The 24,186-nt window shown below is 56.2% G+C and overlaps 1 protein-coding gene across 1 annotated transcript; it reads right to left on the bottom strand.

Moving 5' to 3' along the window:
* Positions 1-1,683: 1,683 nt before the first annotated feature.
* SFT2D2 (SFT2 domain containing 2) lies at positions 1,684-18,357 on the bottom strand. The gene is made up of 8 exons (XM_036442442.2): positions 18,193-18,357; positions 13,207-13,293; positions 12,926-13,011; positions 10,008-10,089; positions 8,342-8,377; positions 8,201-8,259; positions 5,790-5,819; positions 1,684-4,359 (listed from the first exon to the last, which is right to left on the bottom strand). The coding sequence occupies exons 1-8, from the start codon at positions 18,253-18,255 to the stop codon at positions 4,320-4,322; spliced, it is 483 nt and encodes a 160-aa protein (XP_036298335.1). The 5' UTR covers positions 18,256-18,357; the 3' UTR covers positions 1,684-4,319.
* Positions 18,358-24,186: the final 5,829 nt, after the last annotated feature.

Raw genomic sequence — 24,186 nt, 5'->3', positions numbered from 1 at the left:
AAGAGCACAATCTTTATTATATGAAAAGGTGGGAAAAGGAGCACACACACAAACCTTTTTGGATATTAAAAAGTTCAGTGATGCAATCAGCAACATTCAAAATTGTTGACTATATAATTACAAAAAACAGGATCACGTTTTAACAAAGTGTTTTAAAAGCTCATCACATTGAACAGGCACAATGTTCTGAAGGCACAGAAGTTTCCACGGGTTTCCGAACATCCTCACCCCCACCCTCACCATCCATTTTACAAATGCAGCAAAAAGTACACATCCAGAGGGGGGTTTTTTGTGTTTCCTTTCCTTGTTCTAAGCGGCTAAGTCAAGCAAATATGTGGAAGGCAAAGTAAACAGGTGTCACGGCGGAAAGGCGAGATGAGCTGTGAGCTAGGATTTTCCTGGAGGACATTTCACAAACTGAGGCTCGTCCAGACGTTCGGGAGGCCTCCCTGCCCCCGCCAGCACGGTGTCCGGCCGCAGCCACACCTGCCCAGACCCGTCTGCATGGTCCCAGGACGCCTGGCAGGATGCAGGATGCTCGGTGCAACAGCCCGTTCTCATCAGGGAGCTTCTACCTGTGACCTTTCCTTGTTCTGTGCATTAGATGCAGTGACCTGAGACCTTTCCTGGTTCTGTGCATTAGATGCGGTGCCAAAACTCTGCTATGAAGCACACCCTGGTATTGTTTAGCACACTGACTGTCACCCGGTGCAAAGAACTTTAAAACGTGCACCACCTGACTGGGCAGCCCGGGCACGGGCCTCTTCTCTCGCAGAACGCCAAATAAAAAACTGACAACAGCCACCACAACAGTCATCCAGCGTGAATGAATCAAAATTACACCTTTTTTTTTTTTTTTGGTCAAATTGTCAAAAAAAACACACACGTGTTTTTTTGGTGTGCCACAGAATTTTAGCAGTTAGTTTGTGCCACGTGAGGAAAAGGGTGAAGTCACTGATCTATCACATCGCTATGGCCGACCTGTGGCTCCAAAGAGCCGGGCCCTCCTGTGCCAGGGACCCATCTTCCCGGCTCTTAGCTCGTCCGAGGACAGGACAGTCCGCACGTTTCCGAGCCGCTGCCAGCGGGCCGGCTGCTGCCAGGGAGGAGGTGATCGCGTTCCGTCCACGCACTCAGGCTCCGCGGCTCCCGCAGCCCCCTGGCCCTCCGGCCCCGGAGCGAGGGGCCCCCGGGCGCCCCGGGAGCTCGCTGGTGCAGGCCGGGGGCAGCCGTGCACGGGGCAGAGCTGGAAGGCGCCCCAAGGGGGAACGAGACACCCCATATGGGGCATGAACTGGGACTAAACACCCTGCACCGCACCTGCCCGCTCTCCTCCAATAAAACCCGCGAGATCTCAGCATCCCGTCAGGCGTTGTGCTAGAAGGTGCTGGAAACACATAATTTAACCCCCCGATGTTTTAAGTAAGGACTCCCCAAAAAACCTGGACTTCCACATCTAAATTAAGGTGACCAGACGTCCCGATTTTTAACAATTTGTCCCGCATCCCGCGGCGTTTTAAAAAAACGGGATGGATGCGGGACAAATGGTTAAAAATCAGGACTGTCGCGCCAAAAGCGGGACGACTGGTCACCTTAATCTAAATTCGTTTGTTAATGTCTTATCAAGAGACATCCGGATATAAACCTGCATTTACCCTCAGTGGAAGGTCTGTAAGCATTTACAAAAATAGCATCTGCAAAGAAACTATGCACATGTCCGCATCAAAGGTTACTTGGGTTGTAGTCAGAACGGTATCAGAAACCGAGCCAGGCGGCTCTGTAAGGCTGCACACGATTGGCCGTGCAGCAGGGACCCGAGGGGAGGGAAGGGGAGGGGAGGGGGCACTGCCGCTGCCCCCGAGAGGGGTCCTGGGCCACAGCCCTGCAGCCGCTTCCTACTCATTCCACTGGTCTCACCACTCATAGAAACAGCTGTCCCCCATGGCACTCCCCAAGCGGGATGTGGCCAGCGCAGGAGCCCACACCCCTCCACCCTCTTTTAAGGTGCGCCCCTTCTCCATGGTACTGAGCACACACGGCCTGGGTGGGAGGAGGGTCACGCAGGCGAACAGCCCCGTCGCCCCACCAGAGGGACAGAAGCTCCTCGGCCTGGTAAGCACGGTGGCAGTGCTCCGCTGGGGGCAGCTTTGCTCTCCCAGGGACGAGGCGGCCTGCCCGGGAGATGGGGGCGGGGAGCCGGCGGGCCTGGCAGCCGTGGACGGGGCACAGCCACACGAGGAGCCAAGACCAGAGGCAGAGGGAGACGGGGTGGAAGGCAGGCTCTGTGCGGCATGGAAGAGGCCGGGAGCCTGCTGGCCAGCTGCTCCCCACCTCCCAGCACAGCGGCCTGGGGTACAGGTCCAGGAAGGAGGGGGGCAGGGCCCACTGCACCCAGCTGGCACTGTGCCCTCAGGGGAGCACAGCCCTCTGCAGGCGTCACCTCAGTGGTCCCCTCCGCTCCCAAACGCTATGGTCTCTCCCCCAGCAGTGAGCACACCAGGCAGGGGAGCAGGGAGAGCCCTACAGCCCCGGGTCTGAACCCCAATTCTCCACGCCCGTCTCCCACCCACTAGGCGGCTGGAAACAGGCAGTTGCTTGGTAACGGTGCTCAGCAGATTTGAAACGGACGTCTTCCTCCCACAGAAACAAGCAGCAAAAAAGCACAAGCGGAAGCAGGAGAAACAGGGTTCCGGAAGGTCCTGGAAGGCAGCGCCACACCCTCGCTGCCCACGTGTCCTGATGGAAGTCGATCCGACAGGCCCCGGCCACAGAGTGGGGAAGCAGCTTTGCTGCAAGAGCCGCTGCCGCTCCCGGTGGGATCCACACAGCTGAGGCCGCTCTGTGAACAAGGCAGACGAGGCCTCCCCACAAGGGCGAGGCACTGTGACTATTAATGCGATCGCACAGGCAACACCTGCCGCGCAGGCACACTGTGCAGGGCACAGCTTTCAGGCGAGTTAGCGGCACGAGACACGCACCGTCACCTCCACGGCATCGGCGATGTCTGGCATTAAGTAACGTTGGTCAAGACCCACCACCACGTGAGGCCGTCCTGCCACAGCCAGTGCAGACTTATTCCCGGTGGTTAAACGGGGGCAATCTGAGGGCCAGAGGCTAGGCGACTGGTTCTACATGGCAGTGACAGAGCCCCAACTCCCACCCGACGGGCCTGCCATCAACGCCCACGCTCACCACCACCATCTACACACCTGGGAGGCGTGAGGCAGCGCCGTGCCCCTCAGAGCCCTGGATTCTCTCCCAGGGGCGCCAGGACCCTAAAAGCCAGAGGGTGTCGTCAGTGTCCCTTCCCTCCCAGCACAGAGGGAAGGCTGGCCGGCCGGGGTCTCAGTGGCAGGGAGTCCGGCCTCGGCGTGGAGGTGCAGGGAAGAGGCCTGCGCGAGGTCCTTCAATGCCAGGAGCTCGGGGCCACGGCGGGACGTTCTGATGGCCGGGCAGCCACGGCTCCAGGACACGGAGAACAGAGAGGCCAAGGTCAGGCACCTCCCAGAGGGGAGAGGCGGGGGCCACCGCAGGGGCGCAGCTCGGGCCCGGGACGTCGCAGGCTTGCGGAGGGAGGCAGGGACCCAGGCCCAGGAGCACCCCAGGGCCACCCCGGGAACCACAGGGTCCTGCGAGGCTCGGCGCTGCCACCAGCCGTAGCTTTGGGTAGAACCGGAAACCTCTCTGGCCCTCGGTTTCCTCACCTGCTCAGCCACGAGGCTGGTGAGGCCCAGACAAGACCGGGCACAGGAGCGCGCGTGGAGGTGGCCATCCGGCTGAGCAGGGTCTGCCCGCAGCCCCGGCGCCTTCTCCAGTGTCTCTGCCTCGGGCTCAAGCGCCTGGGGCTGTCTTTCCCCTCCCCTCCCCCCCGGCTCCACTCCAGACGGAAACGAAGGAAAACACAGCAAGGACAGCAAACGTGTTCGCCTCCGGTCGGCTCTCCCAGAGGGAGAGCGGTGTCTTCCCCGGGGCTCCGTTCCCGATCCAGCTCCAGGTCAGGTCAGGAGGAAAGCAAGCTGGCAGCCCCAAGAGAAAAGGCGTGGCTGACGTTAAACCCGCCGGGCGGGATCTGCAGGGGCCGCCGTGCAGGTTCGGAAACACCGCTGTCACCGGAGGGCGAGGAGGACACAGCCCCCGCTGTGCTGCAGACACGGGCTGGGCACAGCGGGCCGTACGCGCATCGCGGGGACCCACTGCCGAGGAGGGAAGGCCGGTGTCCGTGAGCGAGAGGTGTGGAGGCATCTACAAAGCGTCTGCCAGCTTCCTACGAAAGCTTCCTTCCGCCGTGCCGTCCAGAGCTGTGCGAAACGGGCCGCCTGCTACTCGAGACAGGCAGCGAAACACTTCTTCACCGCGTCCCTAGGAGGAGACACAGAGGTGAACGGAGACGGTCACCCGGAGCAGCACCTTGCAGAGCGGCAAGCACCAGACGGGGGGTCAGACCGCCTGGGCAGGTCGCTTGCCTTGTTTGAGTTGCAAATGTCTCATCTGTGCAAAGGGGTGACCCCACTCTCCCTCCTGACCAGCAGCGGTGGGAAGGAGGGCGTTGAATGCAGTAGGAACGTGCTCAAGGACAGCCAGAGATCGTGATGACCAAAGGAAAAGGCAGGAAGGAGGTACAGCCCATCAGGAACCAAGGCACCCGCCAGGAGGGGGCCCTTTCTAGCGACCAGGGTCACAGGATGAGGTCCATGCTGTCAGCAAGACGGCCGCTCGGGTTCCTTCCTTCTAAGCGAGCAGCCGGCGCGCCATCCGCCAGGAGCTCTGCCGGGCCCTACAGCAGGCGCTCGCCGGCCGCTCCGGGACCAGTGCGGGCCGCACGGGGAGACAGCACTCAACCTACCGCTGCCCTACCCAGCCCTGCCCATTCCCAGCGGCACCTGTGCCCGGCCCGGGGTGCCCGCTGCAGGGCGGTGAGGGCGTGCACTCCCGTGTGCTTTAACAGCAAGATGATGCGAGAAGAACGTTCCCTAAGCTCTGCTCTGCTGTGGCCAGGAGGGGCTCCGGTGAGAGAAGCTCACATGCACAGGTCACACTGGGGCCTGGAAGGCGGGGGCCCTTCACAAAGGCGCTGCCGCTGTGAATGCGGCCGGGGGCTTCTACGTTGTCGTCCCCTCACTCCCAGCGTCCCCGTCACCGTCCAACGGATCTGGGAGGCGTCCGACGAAAGCCTGCTGCCCTGCTCACACACCATTTTTCTTTTTATCAGCATGGAAATTAAATGGTGACATGGGAGCAGGGTCAGAGGCAGACCACACACGGTGCCAATGTAAGGAGGTCTGCAGTCAGAGCCTTAGTGCTGAAGGGCTAACCCGCTGAGTCGTCAGCGAGCCTGAGGCCCGAGGGGCAGCGGGCTGCCAAGGTCGCCAAGGTCACCAAGGTCGCCCTCTCCCAGGAACCCGGCCAGCTGACTTCCCCTTCAGACTCCTCCCTGAATCGCCCCAGTGATGCTGCGGAAGACAGCCCGCGCTCCGGTCCCTCCACCTCGGGCTCAGGCAGATGGATGTGGTTCTCAAAGCTGCAGGCTAATGGGTGGGCATGGGCACACACACGACAGATCGCAGCAGTACGTGCAGGTGGCCTGCCCGATGCCCATCGCCGCTTATATGGGCAGGGGGGACCTTAGCTCACTGACCTATAAATAGTATGTATACAACCTGCCCGCTTGTCTCACAGCTCAGGAAAGATGGAAGAACAGGCAATCTCTGAAAACACTTCCTACCACAGTCCTGTGCACACACATCAACACCCCCCAGTGACAACGCCACTTCCTCACGCAGCCGACTTACCTTGCAAACGGTATGTAGGAGAGGCTATACCTACAGAGAAACAAACAGAAGGTCAAGTTAAACGGGGGCGCAGACCGTACAGCGGGACAGGCTTCTGCGCTGTAAGGGCATCTGCAGGGACTTATGGGATCCTGGGGTGAAGGGTGCGAGGGCACACACACATGCACATGAACGCGTGCGCGCGCGCATACACACACACACACACACACACACACACACATAGTATTGTGCATGCACACGCATGTGCGCGTGCACACACGCTATGCCATCATATACTGGGGGGGGGGGGGAGTGTCATCTGTGTCCAAAGGAGGAAGGCAACACGCCCAGGTGGAGACAGCCAGGTGACCTCAGGCTCGTGGGTGACCGATCTGACCCGCTGAGCCAGCAGGGTCCCCTCAAACAGGCAGATCCAGAAATCCCGATGGCACAGAGCCCTGTCCGGAGAGAATGCCATACAAGCCCTAGACTCCCTGTGCTCTCATATTTTATAAATCCTCAACAGCACACAACTCGCACCACTGGATGGGAGGAATTGCCCGCTCTGCTCCAATTACTGCTGAAACTAGAGAGAACAGAAAAACATAAAACCCAGTACCAACTACTCTACGGATGAAAACATAAACGACCTCTGGTTCTTCAAACCCAAGTCCAAAGGCACCTGGTGGCCCCAGGCAGCCGTGCCCGCCACCCCGAGGAAGGCCTGCAGACGGAGCCCTAGGAAAAGCAAACCGTCAGAGCAACGGGAGGGCCCTGGCCTGGGCCCACAGGGACGCGGGTCCTCTGAACACTGGCTTCAGCAGCAGTCCACAGCCGTCCCTCCTGCCCGTCTCCAAAGTTTCGCTTTCCACAGTTTCAGCTATTCGTGGTCAACTGTGGTCCAAAATACTAAATGGAAAATCCCAGAAATAATTGAGTTTTAAATTGTGTGCTGAATCGTGTGATGAAATCTCACGCTGTCCCGATCGGGACGCGAATCTTCACGCTGTCCCACCCGACAGCCGCTGAGCTACCAGCTCAGCCTTCGGAACCACAGGCTGGTGCCCGGGTCCCTCACTTCTCTCAGTGATGGCCGGAGTGCAGGACCTGGTGCTGCGCTCCAGATCCGCGCGGAGAAGCCGGGAGGCTTCCTTCCGTGAGAAGGGGCACCCCGACCTCAGGCCTTCACCGCCGCGGGGTCACAGGGAGGCCGCACGGCAGGGTGGTACCCACAGGGAGAGGCCACATTCACTAACGTTTATTGTCTAAAGTGACCCACATGTGTCAAACACAAGGCCCGCGGGCCAAATCCGTCCCGCCAGGCCTTGCAATGTGGCCCGCACCGCGCTGTCATCACTGCACTCCGTTGCGTTTCCATCACAATGACAGTTTATGACTGTTCAGTAAACCATTCGGCCCGCGATTTAGGCTGGATTTTAGATTTTGGCCCCTTCTCTGATTGAGTTCGACACCCCTCTAAACTGTGTTCGTGTTCTATCTTATTAGTTACTGTGGTGAACCACCTGCTGTGCCTGATGACTGAGGACACCTCATCACAGGTGGGCATGTGCAGAAAAAGGCCTAGTATGTACCGTATAGAGTTCGGTACTAGCCCTGGTTTCAGGGGGACACGGAACAAACATGGCCCCACGGGTAAGGGGACAGCTATATAAGACAGACATATGTATGTGGGTACACATTTCTGCCCCCAGAAAACAGAAATACACACATCAGCGGCCACGCCAGGCCCATGCAGCGCCTGCTACAAAACATGCGTCATGTCCCAACGGGACCCTCCCTCATTCTCCTCCCTACCTCCCCTCAGCGGCCGTCTCCCTGTGAGCACAGGGAGGCCCCACAGGACCAGAAGCTACAGACGCCATATGTTCCCCCACCACCACCTCCCTCTGACGCTGGACCAGACTGACAGGGCCATGAGCCCACAGCCCCCGGTGGGTCCAGGTACCCACATCCCCAGCGGCCCTTCCACCGGCCTGGCCCCAGGCCTTGTGCGGGGGCTGAGACCGCCCACAGCCACATGGTGGCCTGTCAGTGGGCTCCTTGTCTCCCGCTGACAGCTCCCTCTTCCTGCTTCTGTTACTGAGTCATCCCCTCCCCACACAGCGCTCATTATCGTTCTTACCGCTCTCCTTTGTCTTCAACATCTTTTTGACTCACAGACTATTTTTACCAGCCCTTGTCAGACTCCATTGCCCTCGCTCTCACTGGACACGAGTGGTTAGGAGCAGTAACATCTCCAGATGAAGCAGGAGCCTGGCAGCCAGCCTCCCGGGGCCACTCCTGCCACCTGCTGGCAGCAGCTGGTCACAGGCTGCACCGCGTCCCTGAGAACCCTCTGTGCTCTCCCAGCCCGCCTCCCGCAGCACATTCACCCGGGGCCGAGGGCAGGGCCGCTGGCGAAGGGCACTCACCACGTCAGGGCCAAAGACTGCAGGATGCAGAAGATGAGGGCGAGCCCCTTGTTGTGCCACTGAAAGGGAAGCGACAGTCCCGTGAACAGGGTGCGGGGCGCACACACGGGGGCTCAGGAGAATGCAGACACACACACTTACCCAGAAGGCAGAACACAGGGTGAGCGTGAAACACAACTGCAGAGAGAAAGGAAACAGTGATGAGTTACTATGGCGACAATGGCGACGGGGGAAAACCATACTCATTCTTGGCAGACGCACACCGGCACTGCCCGAGCTGCCGGATGCAGACCCCGGGATGGGCTCGGCAGCGAATGCATCCTTCATGTCCGAGCACGTCACCGCCTGAGCACCCGCAGTTCGCAGGAAAGTTAAAATCACCAATAAGGTTCCCAGCGGATTAAAACGAGAAGGATCCTTTTGTAATTTCCCCAAAATCTCTGCCCAGCCAACAAAAACCACATTCCCAGTCCCGGCCGTCTTTCCATTCAAACTGTAAACGGGCTTCACCCGTACCTGCATCCAGCTCCTGCCAGCATCCGTCTGAGAGGAAGAGCCACGTGAGGGCAAGGTTAACCCGAGATGCCACGCTCACAGGCGACGAGCCGGGGACCTGTGTGTGTCCCCGCCACCTGACACTTCCTCTAGGCCCTTCTCAGAAAGTTCTTTCTACGAGGCACACCTGTCCAGGCCCTCACCCTCGATGGCGAGGACGGCAGGAGCTAGAGCGGCCGCACGCCTGCCACCTCCTCCTTCCGTCACCGTAACTTCCCCAGAGGTAAGTCTGAGTTTTTCTGTGTGGCCGGCACTGGCCCAGTGCTCTGGAAGGGCACGAAATGGACAGCGACGTGGGCGTGGCCTTGGAAAACCTACGCATCGTGCTGCCAGGCTCCCAGTGTCACACCACTGATGATGCCAGAGCGCGGTCTGGGTGATTGGGATGGTCGCATGGAAGAGAACGGGCCAAAGACATGACGGGCATTCTGAGTTATCGGACAGGGAGAAAGGAAGACCTACAGAATCAAACATGACCCCAAAGTCACAGGACTTTGTTAAAGCCACCCCCAGAGACTGAGCCCCTCCCCCCCCCTCCCCCTGCCTCCCCCTGGTCTCTCCCAGCGACTCCCTCTTTATGCCTGATTCCCTCCATTATGGCTGAGTGAGACTTCACCAACCCTATCATTTTGGCTAAATTGACAAGCAGCGCCCTCTGGAGGTGCTTTACAGAACTGGCAGCACCGTAACACCCACAGAAACACAAAGCGGGGTGATGATGAGGTGGAGCATGCTCCCTGTGCGGCAGGGTCACGGGCATCGGGAACTGAGTCACGAGGAAAGGAAAAGGCTCGGGAAGAAATGCCCAGAGCACCATCATTTGCAGCAACCTGGATGGAATTGGAGAGCATCATGCTGAGTGAAATAAGCCAATCAGTGAAGGAGAAACACCACATGACCTCACTCATTGGTGGATGATAAAGATCATTATAAACTGATGAACCAAGAGGCAGATATAGAGAAAGTAAAGCAACAGGCAGACTGTCAAATTACAGTGGGGAGGGGAGGAAGATCTTGGGGAGATAATACAATAGATCAACTGAAGGTCTTGTATACATGCATATAAGTACAACCAATGGACATAAAACTCTGGGGAGGGAAAGAGGAGGGCAAAAAAAAATCAATGAATATGTAAAATAAATAAATAAATAAAAATAAAAATAAAAATAAAAATAAAAAGAAAGAAAGAAAGAAAGAAAAAAAGAAAGAAAGAAATGCCCGGAGCAGAACGCCCAGCCGACAGGCGACTCACCAGCACCAGGATGGTTGCGATCAGACGCGTGGGCTCCACCATCCTCTTCAGCTGCTTCACGGGCCCCATGAGGAAGACGGTGCTGCAGACACACACACAGGCCATCAGCCCCGACAGCCCGCGCCGGGCACCGCCGCCTCCCACCGCCCCCGGGCCACCAACCACGGCCACGACGGCAGCATCTGAAAGCTCCTCCTTTGTGCCCAGCACGCGAGGAAGGGCCTTGCCTGCACTCTCCTTGTTTAACCCATCCACACGAACGGGCTGATCACGGAACAGGCATCAGACCTGTCTTACAGACGAAGGAACTGCAGCCCCTGGGGCTGGGTCCATCCCCGCCTCCCGTCCAGGAGAGGCGGAGGCCGGAGTGCAGAGGGCTGGCTCTGGGGCCACATTCGCCTCCGCTGGGGAGAGGACCCTCTCTGAGAGGTGCCTCCTTCACAGTCCACCCTGGAAATGAACAGCCAACCAAAAACACTCAAGTAACTTAACCATGTGTACGCCATAAGCATCCACACACTGAGTGGCCCGGAGCATGCATTCGTGCATGGATGGGGTCCAGCCAGCCTGGTCAGGGGGAGGGGAAATGGGCAGTTGGCTCGCTGCCTGCTGGTTGAACTCCTGGTCGAGGGGATAATTTTCATATTAGCCTTTTATTCTATAGGATATACACTGAGTGGCCAGATTATTATTTTATTGATGTAAAATAAAGACATTTTAAGCGTAAGCCCACCTCTCTTTGAAATGCCATTTGCCATTTAGTTTCAGTGGAATTCAAGGCTGTGCTCTTGGGTCAGATATTTAGCCAACACTGAACACGAAGCCACGGCCCAGGCTGGCCTTAGAAGTTAAACGCAGCACAAACACCTAAGACTAACAGGGAAGCCACCACCTCCTCGACACGGCCTGGAAGCAGCCCCTCGCTCCCCGGCCGTCCCCCTGCACAAGGCTGCAGAGCTGGTCCCGCTGGGGTTTCCTAGCAGCTCCTCTGGACTAAACAACCGGCTGCATCTTGTGCTCAGTCTGGACTCTGTGTCACCACCTGTGCCGTCTGCCCAAGGCAGAGCTCCCGGGAGCACGTGCGGGCTCAGAGGCACACACAGGGGACACGTGCATGCAGCGTTCCATAAGGACTGTAAGAAGGGGGCCGGAGGCAGGCACAGCCCCTTGTCACACTCCAGCCGGAAGCAGCTGGTTCAGGGATGTCAGGGACAAGCAGCCCGGAGGCTCACAGACGGTGCCGAGGCCGTTAACGACAAGCTGTGTGGCCATCACGTAAACACAGGCGGGCACGCAGAGCCCGTGTGAAAAGGGCGCTGATCAAGAGGGGTGGAGGCATCGCTTCCGAGAGGCGACGCTGGAGCCAGGTCTGGCGAGTATCCGCCCAGTGGGGGGGGGGGGGGGAGGGGAGGAGCGGCATAGGGGCGGCGTCCCCTGCAGGAAGGCAGCCTGAGCAGAGACTCGGGGAAAAGGCCGAGGGTCAGCCTCTGGTTCTGGGGCGAGGCGCAGGGGAAGGCAGCCCTCGAGGGCCCGGCCTGCACGCAGCTGACGGATTAGACTCCACCAGCAGAGAGGAACCAAGGCCCCTGAGGAGCTCAGGGGGCAGCGAGGGGGTGGCCGGCAGGGGCGACGGAGGGGGCAGAGGACAGGACGGGGGGGGGGGGGGGGGGCAGTGAGGGGGTGGCCGGCAGGGGCGACGGAGGTAGCAGAGGACAGGACAGCGGGGCAGGGAGGGGGTGGCCGGTGGGGGCGACAGAGGGGGCAGAAGACAGGAAGGCGGGGCAGGGAGGGGGTGGCCGGCAGGGGAGATGGAGGAGGCAGAGGACAGAACGGTGGACTCCTGCAGTGTCAGGTGAGCCACAGGGCAGACTGGGAGCAGCTGGCGCCCCACCTGCTCCAGGAAGCCCTCCCGGGTCCCTGGTCCAGTCAGACCAGGTCAGCTCCCTTCCCGAGCCTCTTCTGTATCAGTGTGTGTCTGTCTGTCTGTCTGCCTGCCTGGCCGGCCAGTGAGCTCCACCATGGCAGGAGCCGAGCCACACTGGTCTTAGAACGCTCACAGCCCAGCAGGGTCTGATCAAGGCTCCTCGCATGAGGGGCAATGGACACAGGGACAAAGGGGACGGAGCCTTGTGATGGGGAAGGGGTGGACCCCGGGATTCTGGGGGAGGCGAGGAGAGAGGACAGTCGGGCAGCGCTCCCCTGGCTTCAGGCGGGCCTGGGGCTGTCAGCCTACGGGTGTGGCTGAGGTGTCAGCGTGCACACACGTGGCCCGGAGTGTCTGTGCATCCACAGCACGTGGCACGGCTGGTGCCCTGCCCTCAGGAGCCGGTCTGACCAGGTGCTGCTCTGAGGAACAAGTTTCACGCGCCGCGAAATCACGGCCTCAGCGCTGGCAGCGGGGGCCAGAACCACGCAGGGGTCTGCGTCGTGCCCGCACGGCCACCCTCAGGGCTCGGCGCCCGTCCCCCGAGTGTGACAGCCCAGCACAGCGTGCCTCCTGTCCCCCCCCAGGGAGTCTCCAAGGGGAACTGTGAAACGGAAACGTATCTGCCAAAACCGGTTCGGCTCAGTGACAGAGAATCAGCCTGTGGACCGAAAGGTCTGAGGTTTGATTCTGGTCAAGGGCATGTACCTTGGTTGCGAGCACATCCCCAGTGCAGGATGGGCAGGAGGCAGCTGGTCGATGTTTCTCTCTCAGCGATGTTTCTAGCTCTCTCTCACCCTTCCTCTCTGTAAAAAATCAATAAAATATATTTTAAAAAAAGAAAGAAATGCAAACATATCTAGAGGGACAGGACATGTGGGATGCACCCTGACTGCCTCTTTCCTCCCCCACCCTCCCTCCAGGCTCCTCCTCACCCCATGAGACACAGCTCTTTCCCACCGAATAGCCGGCTGAGGGCGGATGACAGACGTACCTGCCGATCGAAGCGATGTTGCCGAATGTGTAAAACACGGCGAAGAGGTACAGCCCCTTCCTCGGCACCCAGAGCAGCAGTGTGCCCTGGAAGACAAAGCGAGGTGCCTGCATCTCCACCCCAGCCTCAGCCAGGGCCCCCCTACCTTCCCACTCCCCTCCCGCTCCCCTCACCCATGCGTCTCTGTGAAAAGCAACAGAGAAAGGGAGGGGGGTGGCCCAGAAGAACCAAGCTTAGGGGGGCAGGGGCAAAGGCAAGGGGGCGGGGAGGGGGGATCTCACCAGCAGAGAGCAGACAATTCCTGCAACAAAGCACGCAATGAAGCCTTTGATCCTGGTGCTCCAGCTCAGGGAGGATGTGTCGGCCACCTGCCGTTGGAAAAACAGGTCACACACAGCCCCCGAGACAAAGGCCGCACGCAGTCAGGTTAGTGTGTGACGCGCTGAGGGCGGCGGGAGCAGAATCCCACCGCTCCCGGCTGAGGAGCCCCCTGAGCGCGGGACCAGCTCCTCCTCCGTCCACCAGCCTTTGTCCTGCCGCGGCGAGAGGCCGGGCGCCTCCAGAACCGGGGCTTTGTGTCCAGCCCCGGCCACTTCCAGCAGCCGGCAGCCGGGCAGCCCGGGCCCACACAGGAAAGGCATGCACCCTGCTGGGCAGGACCCAGGAGATGGGCAAAGCCAGGGAGCACCCAGCTGTGGCCCTCGCCATCGCCTCCTGCGTCCACTCAAGCTCAGCAGCCGCTGCTCCTGCAGGGCCAGCACCTCTGAGACCCGGGGCGAAGGCCCCCACCCCAGGACCCCGTTAAGTCCTTTGCTGCTGTCGGTGGTGTTGTCCGGGGCTGGCACCAGCCGCGTCCCTCGAGTGGGAGGCAGAGCCTCGTTAATTAGTTACCTCCCTACCCATCCCGGCTCCCTGCCACCGAGACTGATCCCTCCCGAGAGCAAAGTCCAGGGGAGGCCGCCGTTTCCAGAGCAACGCTGCCAAACAGGGAGCCGGGAGCAGCGCCAGGCTTCCTCCCCGGCCACAGGCGTCAGCCAGGGGTCCTCCGCAGAGGCCGGCCCAGGCCGTCCACCCGACCAGTGGCCAGGGCAGCTCCAGGCCGGGCACAGCAGCTGCCACTGAGCCCACAGGCCCTGCTGCACGGCCAGGGCGGCCGGGCCGGTCTGTTCACCCAGGGCCCCGGTGTGGCCGCACAGTCTCCGTCTGGCAGCGCGGTGGGGGCTGCTGGAGGAAGGGAGGCGGTGGCAGAGGCTGCCAGGGTCACTGGCCTGGCCACTCCCTCGGCCTTGGGTGTTCCCGGCTCAGGGCCTGTTTTCAACCTGGTCTCCCAAATTCCTGTCCAACCGGAAGCTGGAGGAGAGCCAGCGGCTCCCCCGGTGCAGCAGGCCTTGCTCCGGAACGGCTTCCCTCCGCCCGGACACAGGTATTAGGGCAGGTTATAGTTCACAGGTAGTCAAAGTGGGCTAGTGACACTGCAATACCACACACACACACACACCGCCTGCTCCGAAAGGCACACTCGGGGCTGTAACAGGCAGTGGGAAGAGGGGGTTAGGACCAGGGACTCGGCCACCTGGTGCAACGACAGGAAAGCCTCTCCTCCCAGTGGTCCTGGGATGCTCTGCCCTCCGGGTGCACCCGGACCACCGGGCGAGACCCCTCTGCCCACCTGTTCGACTCCCCCAAGAACAGAATAAAATCACACCACGGCACCAGGCACTTACCTTGCCGAAGTGGAAAACAGCCCCGGGCTGCGTGCGGGAGAGAAGGGTGGCACAGGGATGGGCTGGGCCGGTCACCGGAGCACCGTTTGCACCCACAGAGATGTTTTACTTTATTTTTTAATATTTTTATTGATTTCAGTGAAGAAGGGAGGAGAGATAGAAACATCAATGGTAAGAGAGAATCATTGATCGGCTGCCAGCTGCACACCCCTCCACTGGGGATGGATCCCTGACTGAGACTCGAACCGTGGACTCCTGGTTCATAGGTCAACGCTCAACCACTGAGCCACGCCAGCCAGGCCAACAGGAATGTTTTAAAATATTCAAACTTTTTTTTTTTTTAAGAGAATAAACCGTAAGGGTAAGTATCAAACTTGAATTGACCCTGGCCTGGAAGATATGAAACGATCTCAACAGAGAACGGTGAGATTCCAGCCCCTGTAGAAAACAAAGGTACTGCCCTGGCTGGTTTGGCTCAGTGGACAGAGCACTGGCCTGAGGACTGAAGGGTCCCAGGTTCGATTCCGGCCAAGGGCACGTGCATGGGTTCTGGGCTCAATCCTCAAGCAGGGGACCTGCTGGAGGCAGCCGATCAATGATCCTCATCACTGATGTTTCTCTCCCTCTCTCCCTTTCCTTTTCTCTCTGAGGTCAATAAAGAAATTAATTTTTTTTTAAATGGGCACTTAAGGTAAATTCATTTAAAAAAAAAAAATCAACAGCATTGGCAAAGGTGGCTTTCCACCTTCAGAAGGAAAGCGATATGTTAGTTCGACCAGTCCCTCAAGCTGAATTCCGTCCAAACGCCTCCCTGCTCACCACAGCGGGCAGATAACTTTTCACCCGTTTCCACTCCGAGTGGATGCAAGCTCTCGGTCAACGGCAGGAGGAGGTGCGGCCCACTGCTTCTAACTGGACTCAGGGAAAACGAAACCCGCTTAGGAAAACACACTCAGTGGTGTAAAATGTCTCTGAACTCACGGCTGCCGGGAAGCCTGCTAACACTTCGGAAATCAGAGCCGCTAAAACGGCGCCCGGATGGACTCTGGAGGCTGTGCTGTCAGTTACGCACAAAGCGGCCTTTGACTCCGGGATGCGGGATGCGGACAGAGCAGCAGCTCTGGCCAAAAAGAAGTAACACCGAGAACTGTTCGGGAAACAGGGCTGAGGAAGGAACACTGCCTCGCTCCTGTGCCGTCCGGCCAGGGGGCACTCAGACCGTCCTTGTCCCTGGAACCCTCTGCAGGAACACAAAACCTACACTTTCATTTTTATTTTTTTTATATTTTATTGATTTTTTTTTACAGAGAGGAAGAGAGAGGGATAGAGAGTTAGAAACATTGATGGGAGAGAAACATCGATGGGAGAGAAACATCGACCAGCTGCCTCTTGCACACCCGCTACTGGGGATGTGCCTGCAACCAAGGTACCTGCCCTTGACCGGAATTGAACCTGGGTCCTTTCGGTCCACAGGCCGACGCTTTATCCACTGAGCCAAACCGGTTTTGGCAAAACCTACACTTTTAAAAGCAGTCCGCCGACACCACCCGCTGACGGTTAGTCAGGCGGATGCGGCATCAGCAGACCCACCGTGAGACCGCTGGGTTTGGACACGGCCAAGCGATGTGTATAACCCTCGGTTCCATAGGAGGACAGAACTGTCATCCTTCTCTGGTTCGTGTTAAAAGAAGTTTTTAAAAGCTTGGCCAGTGTGCTCAGTTAGCTGAGCATGGACCCAAGCACCCAAAGGTCGCCTGTTGGATTCCTGGTCAAGGGCACATGCCTGGGCTGCTGGCTCAATCCCCAGTAGGGGGCGTGAAAGAGGCAGCCCTCTCCCTTCATCTCTCTTCAAAAAAATAAAATAAAAACCTATTTTTAACAATTGAAAATGAAAGCACTTGCTTCTGGCAACTTCTGACAGCTTATGTGCTGACGTGGCAGAGGCCACCTGTCCACCTTACCACCTGACAGACATTAAATCGCAGGAAACCCTGCAGCCTGCCAGCCTGCCAGCCCTGGGACGTGTGAGCACAATCGATGTTTTAAAGAGGCTCTTACCTAACAGGAAAGAACAGAGCCAACAAAAACCCTGGAAATGATTCGGCCGGCGCCGAAATGTTTCCCAGGAGTTCGGACTCGGACATAAACCGGAATCCACTCTCCAAAGGAGGGGGCTGGCAGCGGTATTGTGGAACAAGAGAGAAGCACCTACTCTGTTTCGCACTAGATTCCCACGTAAAGCCCTCCCGGTGCCCAACATCCACAGACACCCTTTTAGGTGAGAACAAACTCAGATGTAGTTCTCAACCTGTTCAGCATCTCTCCCTCTCCGGGGCTGTCCACTGCTTCGTGGTGATTCTCTAAACATGTAACACTGGCATCACCCCACTGCCCACACCTTCCCCGGAGCCTCGGGAAGAGAAAAGGTCCCCCTGGGGAAGCCACCGCTCACGAAGGCTGTGGACAGTCCACAGGGCACAAAGCTGGACACACGCAGGACCTGTGTCCTTCTCCCTGTCCCCGGGGCTTCCCGGGAGAGTTCCTAACAGGAGGCAGCAATCCAGAACAAAGACTCAGGAAGTGACTCCTGGGCCTCCACCAATTCATAAAGCCAGCGACTTGAGAAAAGAAGGCAGGGCGCTGCTCTGCGATGGCAGGGGAGTTAAAGCTCAGCTCCTCTCACGCTGCATTCCCACAGTGCTCCCTCCAGGTGGGGTGTGCAGTGACAGAGATTAAACCACAGGAGGGTGGAGGCACTGGCATCCCACAGAACTCGGTGCCACCAGCAGCGTGGGAGCAACCCTGGGAGACGCCGATGACAGTGAGAGGAAGAACAGGTTTGGCGTTGACAGGAGGTGGGGAAACTGAGGCCCTGGGAATACACGCCCAAAAGTAAACACAGGGTGTTTTGTTATCCAGAAAGGAAAACAACCAAAGTAGAAAGCACCCAGGAGAGGAAACAGCGTTCTGGGGGCTCTGGCACCCAGGCCGTCCGTGCCCCGCTCAGCCCCCCGGAGGGGCCCCGGGTGCAGGCTGCGCGAGCAGAGAACCACGGTCACACGCCCAGTCACACGCCCAGTCACACGCCCGCAGGTGGGCACGGGCCGGGGGAGCGGCACGTCTGCAGCCGCTGCGGCCAGGACGGCGGCCGGAGCCCCAGTGCGGCTCCCGCACCCCCCGCGGAGAGGGGCGCCCGCCCCCAGGTGCCCGGCCCGGCCTGACCCCAATGCCCCGCGTCCGGGCCCCCGGGCCCCCGGGCCGGGCCCACCCACTCCGCTCAGCCGATTGTGGGTTCGGCCCCGGCGCCGCTTCTGCGCGGGGAGGGGGTGCGGGACCCAGTGAACAGCGCGGACGCGGAGCCCGGCGCCCGGCCAGCCCGGGAGCGCGGAGCGGGGAGCGCGGAGCCCGCGGGCCGGGCCGGGCCGGGCCGGGAGGCGGGCAGAGCGCTTTCCAGGACGCCCTGGAAGTCCGGCTCCTTCCCCGCCGCAGCCGCGCCATTCCCCCTCCCCGCCCCCGGCGCCAGGCGGGCGGGGGGCCCCTCACCTCGGCCAGGCCGCCGCGGTCCTCGGCGTCCTGCCCGCTCAGCACCTTCTTCAGCTTGTCCATCCCGCCGCCCCGCGCAGCCCCGCGCAGCCCCGGCCGCCGCCGCCGCCTGTTGCGCTGCCCCGGCCACGGCTCTTCCGGGTGCGGCCCCGCCCCGGTGCCCGCCCCCGCCCCCGCCGGCGCAGGCGCCCGGGACCCACCGCCCGCGCCCCGCCCGCTCCGCCCGGCGGCGCTGGTGGAGGGCGGGGAGGGCCTGGAAGAGGGGACGGAGGGCCACCGAGCCGGCCCGCACCCCCTCCCGCCGCCCTCCGCCTCCTGGGTCAGGAGCAGACGCCGAGGGCCCGCCTGCGGGGCTGGGAACCCACCGGCGCGCGTCCCCGAGCCGGTGGGTTCAGACTCGTGCTCCGTCCACGTTCTCATTGCATCTGCAACCTGTTCAGAATCCCGTGGGACCACCTGCAATAAGTTCCGTCTGCAACGAGCTTTGCGGAGACGCTAATTCCAAGCGGAAATGCACCCAGTGTGATTTGGGCGAAATCAGGTGGGACTGGGGTTTGAGGAAGGAATGCTAGTTTGTTGGTTCCTTTCACCGACTTCAAAGTGGGGCCCTGCGCTAATGGATACATGTCGGAGAACCTAGCCTCCGGACAGGGGCTAGCAGACTGCTCGCTGGATAGTGTCTGCAAAGCTAACGTCTAGATTAAGTCGCTTTAAAAAAAACAAACAAACCCACAGACGGGTTCCCTGCCGCGTGCAGTGAGCCTCCCGCCACCTCCCAGACGCACGCAGGCTGCCTGGACAGAAACTGTTACCAGTGCCAACGAAAGGTGGGCCATCAGTGCCTACAGGCTTCAGTCTGAGGGCCCCTAAGAGAACGGTTTCCCAGGCAAAGTCTGCTAACCCAGGAGACAGATCCCGGTAAAATTCTAAGCGCTCCTCTGACACAACAGGGAGGCTGGCTTTTATAAAGTTCCCTCCCTCGCTACTAATTGGCCCATTGTTTTGCAAATGAGGAACCCAGATTTGCAATCTGATTGGTCTAGATAGTAATTGTCCCAAATAGTCGATTATAGAGCTGCTCTGATTGGTCAGTAAGTATGTAAATGAGGGCAGAGCTGCATAGTTCCGATTGGACAGAGCAGGTCTCAGCCCATTGGTTGAAGGGCGATTCCAGGAACTCCGTTATAAAGGTGGGTTCAGCTGGCAGGAGCATAGTGCAGGAGGCTCTCTGCCTTCTCTGGCTTTCCCTGAGAAGCGGGCTGTGTGAGGCTTCTGCTGGCAGTGGCTGCTAGACTCTGGTTATGAATTTGTACCCTTAGCCAGGAGGGGCCTGTTGGAAATTACTTAAAAACAACCAAGCAAAGGACCCTATTCAAGTCAGTCAAAAGGTTGTACTTACACTCCTTATGGGACTTCATCTTTATGGATAGTCAAACATCTCTTGCTTCTATGATTTTAGTTTACACCTCAGAACTCGAGTAACAAATGCTTTTGTCTGGATGCCCTTTTCCCCCCTTGTTCCTCTCAGGTAAATTCCTACACATCCTTCCAATGCGAGAACACAGTGGCAAGCCCACCCACTGTGGAGTTAGGAAGAGCCGGGCTTTATAACTCTAGCACCAACTCTTACTGCTAGCTGTGTGGCACTGAGCAAGTTATGTAACCTTCTGATCCTCAATTTTCCCATCTGTAAAAGGGACACACATTGCCACCTCTGTAAGTCACTGTGGGAAAGAAACCAAACAGTGTACGGAGAGCCTAGGACCTGGCAAGCATTCGGGTAGCATCTAATGGAAGCCAGCATCCCTCTGCTGCCTCTCTGAAGCCTTCCCTGTGCCAGCCCACACGGACATGGCAGGATGCAGCAGAATATCACAGAACAGTATACCATGTCCCGTTTGTCCACTTGCTCATTTTTCTGCATGCTTTAATTGACCATTGCAGAGGTACTCACAGAATGATGCAGTATTTGCAGTTCACACGGAGGGTGAGGAATATTCTGCAATATTAAACAATTCATATTACTCTTGATGTGTAAATATGTAGGTCTAGGCATTAAATACATGAAACATGATACTGATTCTAAGATATTTACTATTAGAACCACAAATAGCTTTTTAATAAAAATATTTATTAATTACATTTTCAGAGTCAAGTAGAAAATTTCAGCTTAAAAAGTAAATAACCCTGACCAGGTTATGGGTTCAATCCCACTGGGCACGACTGGAAGGCAAATGATCTGTTTTTCTCTCACATTGGTGACTCTCCCTTCTTCTTTCTAATACCAATAAATAAATAAAGTGTATAATCAAACCCTCCAAAAAATTCAACTTTATTCAAATACCTGAAATTTAATTTTTAAACATTTGTGAATTATAAATTAGATTTCTTCCCTTTAATTTTTGTATATGATTTAAATACTTTTAAATAACTGTTGGAAACATAAAAAATAATGCCATTTATTTTTAAATTAAATTTATATTTTTGTATTTTAATTTTGTGATCATTGAATTTAGGTGTTTGAATATCATCTTTTTAAAATTGCTTTTAGAGAGAGGCGAGAGAAATATCAATGTGAGAAACATTGATTGGATGCCTCCCACATGTGCCCTGACCAGGGATCAAACGCACACCTTGGGTATGTGTCCTGACAGGGAATCAAACCCACCACCTTTGGGGTTTGGGGATGACACTTCAACTGAGTCAGACTGTCCAGGGCTAAATATCATCTTTGACACTTGGCCAATTTTCAGTCTTATAAAAGCCACAACAACAGGTATTTGTCAATATAGGAGGGCCATACATAATTTAACAATTACTTAGCTTGATGTTTAGCTACAAACTATTTAGACATATGGCTAATGGCCTTCCATTTGCACTGTTTCCCAGGCCCCACAAATCATAGGGCAACCTTGCCTGCAAGTGGTTAGTCAAAGGCCTAACCGGAAATGCCAGATGGCTTCAACCTTGTAAGAACACAAGGATTTTCTGTTTTCCAATCGGAGAGAAGCAAGCTGCTACCAGAGCGTCGGCTCGGGAGCTTCGCGTCCCATGGTGACGAAGTTACCTAAAGCAGCAGTTGGCAAGCATGCGGCCGGGTGTCTACAGCAAGGCCCTAATGCAGACTCAGCCTGAGCCCACCGGAGAGGGGTCTGCGTCCAGGGGGACTGGGTCGCTTGGGTCTTTCCCAGGGACACTGGGTACAGTCTTCTTGCCCTTGAAGGTCTCTTGACCCTCTCCAAGGCAGCCTCCCTGCCTCAGCCTCACAGGCATCCATTTCTTCCGCATTCACTGAGCATCTGTTACACACGGTGCACAATGCCTGGTGCTTGACACAATGCAGAATTAACCGTTACCCCTGCCTCCAAGGAACTTTAGACCAAGCTCCTTCCTGCTGGGAAGAGGGGATACTTCAAGGTGACTGCAGCTCCCTAAGAAAGAGGGAGTGAGGCAAAGTATTAGAATTTGCACGGAGCCCAGTTTCACTAGTTCTGTCACTATGCACATTGTTATGTAAAGTCTGAGGAATATCTTAGAATTTTCTCCCCCCAACCCTTGTTCTCAGGGTTGCTGATTCGTTCTTCTAACCCAGTGGTCGGCAAACTCATTAGTCAACAGAGCCAAATATCAACAATACAACGATGGACATGTCTTTGGAGAGCCAAATTTTTTAAACTTAAACTTCTTCTAACGCCACTTCAACATAGACTCACCCAGGCAGTGGTATTTTGTGAAAGAGCCACACTCAAGGGGCCGAAGAGCCTCATGTGGCTCGCAAGCCGCAGCTTGCTGACCACGGTTCTAATCACTCTTATTCGCTCTAAGCACATGTATTGGGTACTATGTGCCAGTGAAGAGATACACAGTTCCTGCTCTCCGAGTGGACCATTTGTGCAGGTCATCACTAAGATGGTGGCCCTTGTTACTCAGTGCGAGGCTGTGGTGGCCCGGGGTTTCTGTGACTGATGCCTCAGTCCAAGGCAGTCTGTGTGCCTGGGCCTTGGAGGGTGGTTCTCTCAACACTCTTGCCCCGTCCCCTGTGGCAGCCAAACTGTGCCTTAAATCTGCTGCTGTTCTTGTGTGTGGATTCCGTGCCCATCCCTCAGGGGCAGCATATCTGTTATCCCAGTAGGATCTGGGCCCAGGGTTTTCTGCCCCTGCTCCAAGGTCAAGGATATTTACTTGGCCTCCTCTAGCAGTGACTGTGTCAGAGCATTTCTGACTTTTGCCCCAGCGGCTAAAGGTTTTTGCCTTTATTTCCCCCCCAGAGGGTAATGTGATGTGTTGCTCCTCCCCGCCAGCAGCCTAAGACTTGAATCCCTCAAGGAAAGGGTCTGGGGGAAGCAAGGCAGGGCTTCATACCTATGCCTCAGACCTCCTGCCTGCCTGAGCCACTAACAGGGGTTCCCCCACGACCCGCCCCAGCATCTGGTGAGTGCCTGGTGTAGACCTTGAGAACTGTGTGTTTCAGGTCCCTTATTTGAGACTCTCAGCTCTTCCAAACTGATAGGCTAGCCCAGTGGTTGGCAAACTCATTTGTCAACAGAGTGACAAACCACTGGGCTAGGCCATACTCAGCCTTTAAAAAACCTGTTAACATGTTAGCTTTTTTTCTTACCTGCTTGTATAGTGGCCACCTGTCTCAGGTTCTTCTTGAGACATAGCAGTTTGTATGCCCCATCCCGTCAGAGGGCTCATCACTCTTTGGGATTCAGTTTGCTCTGCCGTTGAACCTCAGTTCTCTGATGCACCCAAGGAATGCTGGCATTCTGTCGCTTACACAGACTTTTCTCCTTGTTACATTAGAAGCGGCATTCTCCTGAGGCTTTCTATATTCTCTTCAGAAGCAGAACCTCTACTAACAGTGATTGTTTTTCTCTTAAATCAGTGTTATTTCCATCACTGCACTTATTAAAATCTGAAATTATTTTTACTTTGTCTCTCCCATTAGACTTTAACCCCATGAAGACATAAACTCTCTTACTGCAATCCCTTCTAGCACCATATGGGACACTCAACACTACCTGGGGGAAAAACTACATGGAAGGAGGACCTATGCAATACTTTCAACAATCAAGATTAAAAAAAGAACTACATGGGAAGTTGCACACAACAGGTATTCACATTTCCAAGAACAGAAAACGTTAACCCAACTAGTCAACACTGGCTAGTTGTAACAGCCAGAGAGTACTGGGATACAGAAGAACTGGGATACAAAGAACCCAAAAGCTATACTGGGATTATCAGATGTTCATTTATAATCCTTCTGGAGATTCTGGCCATAATGTTGGCCAATTTCAAAACAAAAAGCAGAATCAAGAAAGGTATACCAAACCATTCTTTAATTAAACTTTAAGAATAACTTAAGTAAATGAAATAGCAAAACAGATCAATAATTCCTTATTGTTTATTTTCCTCTTACAAAAAGACACTTAGGACAAATGAATATAGAATGGTATATGTCTTATTTAGCAATGGGCAAATACAGGTTTTCTTGGTATTCTTTGCAGGAATAAACTCCTGAATTTTCAGAAGTACATTTTCCTAGGCACAATTCACCTTCTATAAAACAAGGTCAGTTCTTTTAATTCCCCGCAATGTTTAAAATGAAGCAAAATAAGCAATCTAAGAATGACTCAAGGAGCAAGACATCTCAATCAAGTTTTAAAAGATATATATGATACTGCCCAGAAATTTCAACTAGTGAGTATTCTTAAGAGGTTTTTTTCATTTCTTATAATTTGTATGAAAAAAGAGGCTGTTCTATTCAAATCTGCATGGCAAATAAAATAACACAGGAAGCTGTGTACAATATGTTTACTTTTCTGGCCTAAGAGAAAACATGAAATTCAGGCATATTTAATACACAGTGAACATGCCATGTGTTTTTGTTAAGTCAACAAAATCTTGATTTCCTGTATGTCACAAGTGATGCAACAGGTGGCAAACCAATACCAAAACCATTTGAGACCAAAATTAGGTAATACAATTAGT

The sequence above is a fragment of the Pipistrellus kuhlii genome, unplaced genomic scaffold, assembly GCF_014108245.1.
Source record: "Pipistrellus kuhlii isolate mPipKuh1 unplaced genomic scaffold, mPipKuh1.p scaffold_m20_p_18, whole genome shotgun sequence".
Taxonomy (NCBI): Eukaryota; Metazoa; Chordata; class Mammalia; order Chiroptera; family Vespertilionidae; genus Pipistrellus; species Pipistrellus kuhlii.
The sequence above is the reverse complement of the archived record's forward strand: the minus strand, read 5'-3'. Positions and strand labels throughout refer to the sequence as shown.

Coding starts and splice junctions, on each gene's coding strand:
- SFT2D2 (XM_036442442.2), bottom strand. CDS start 18,255: ATGGACAAGCTGAAGAAGGTGCTGAGCGGGCAGGACGCCGAGGACCGC. Junction 13,012..13,206: donor GAATTGTCTGCTCTCTGCTG/GTGAGATCCCCC, acceptor TTTGTCTTCCAG/GGCACACTGCTGCTCTGGGT. Junction 4,360..5,789: donor TCCTACATACCGTTTGCAAG/GTAAGTCGGCTG, acceptor GTCTCCTCCTAG/GGACGCGGTGAAGAAGTGTT.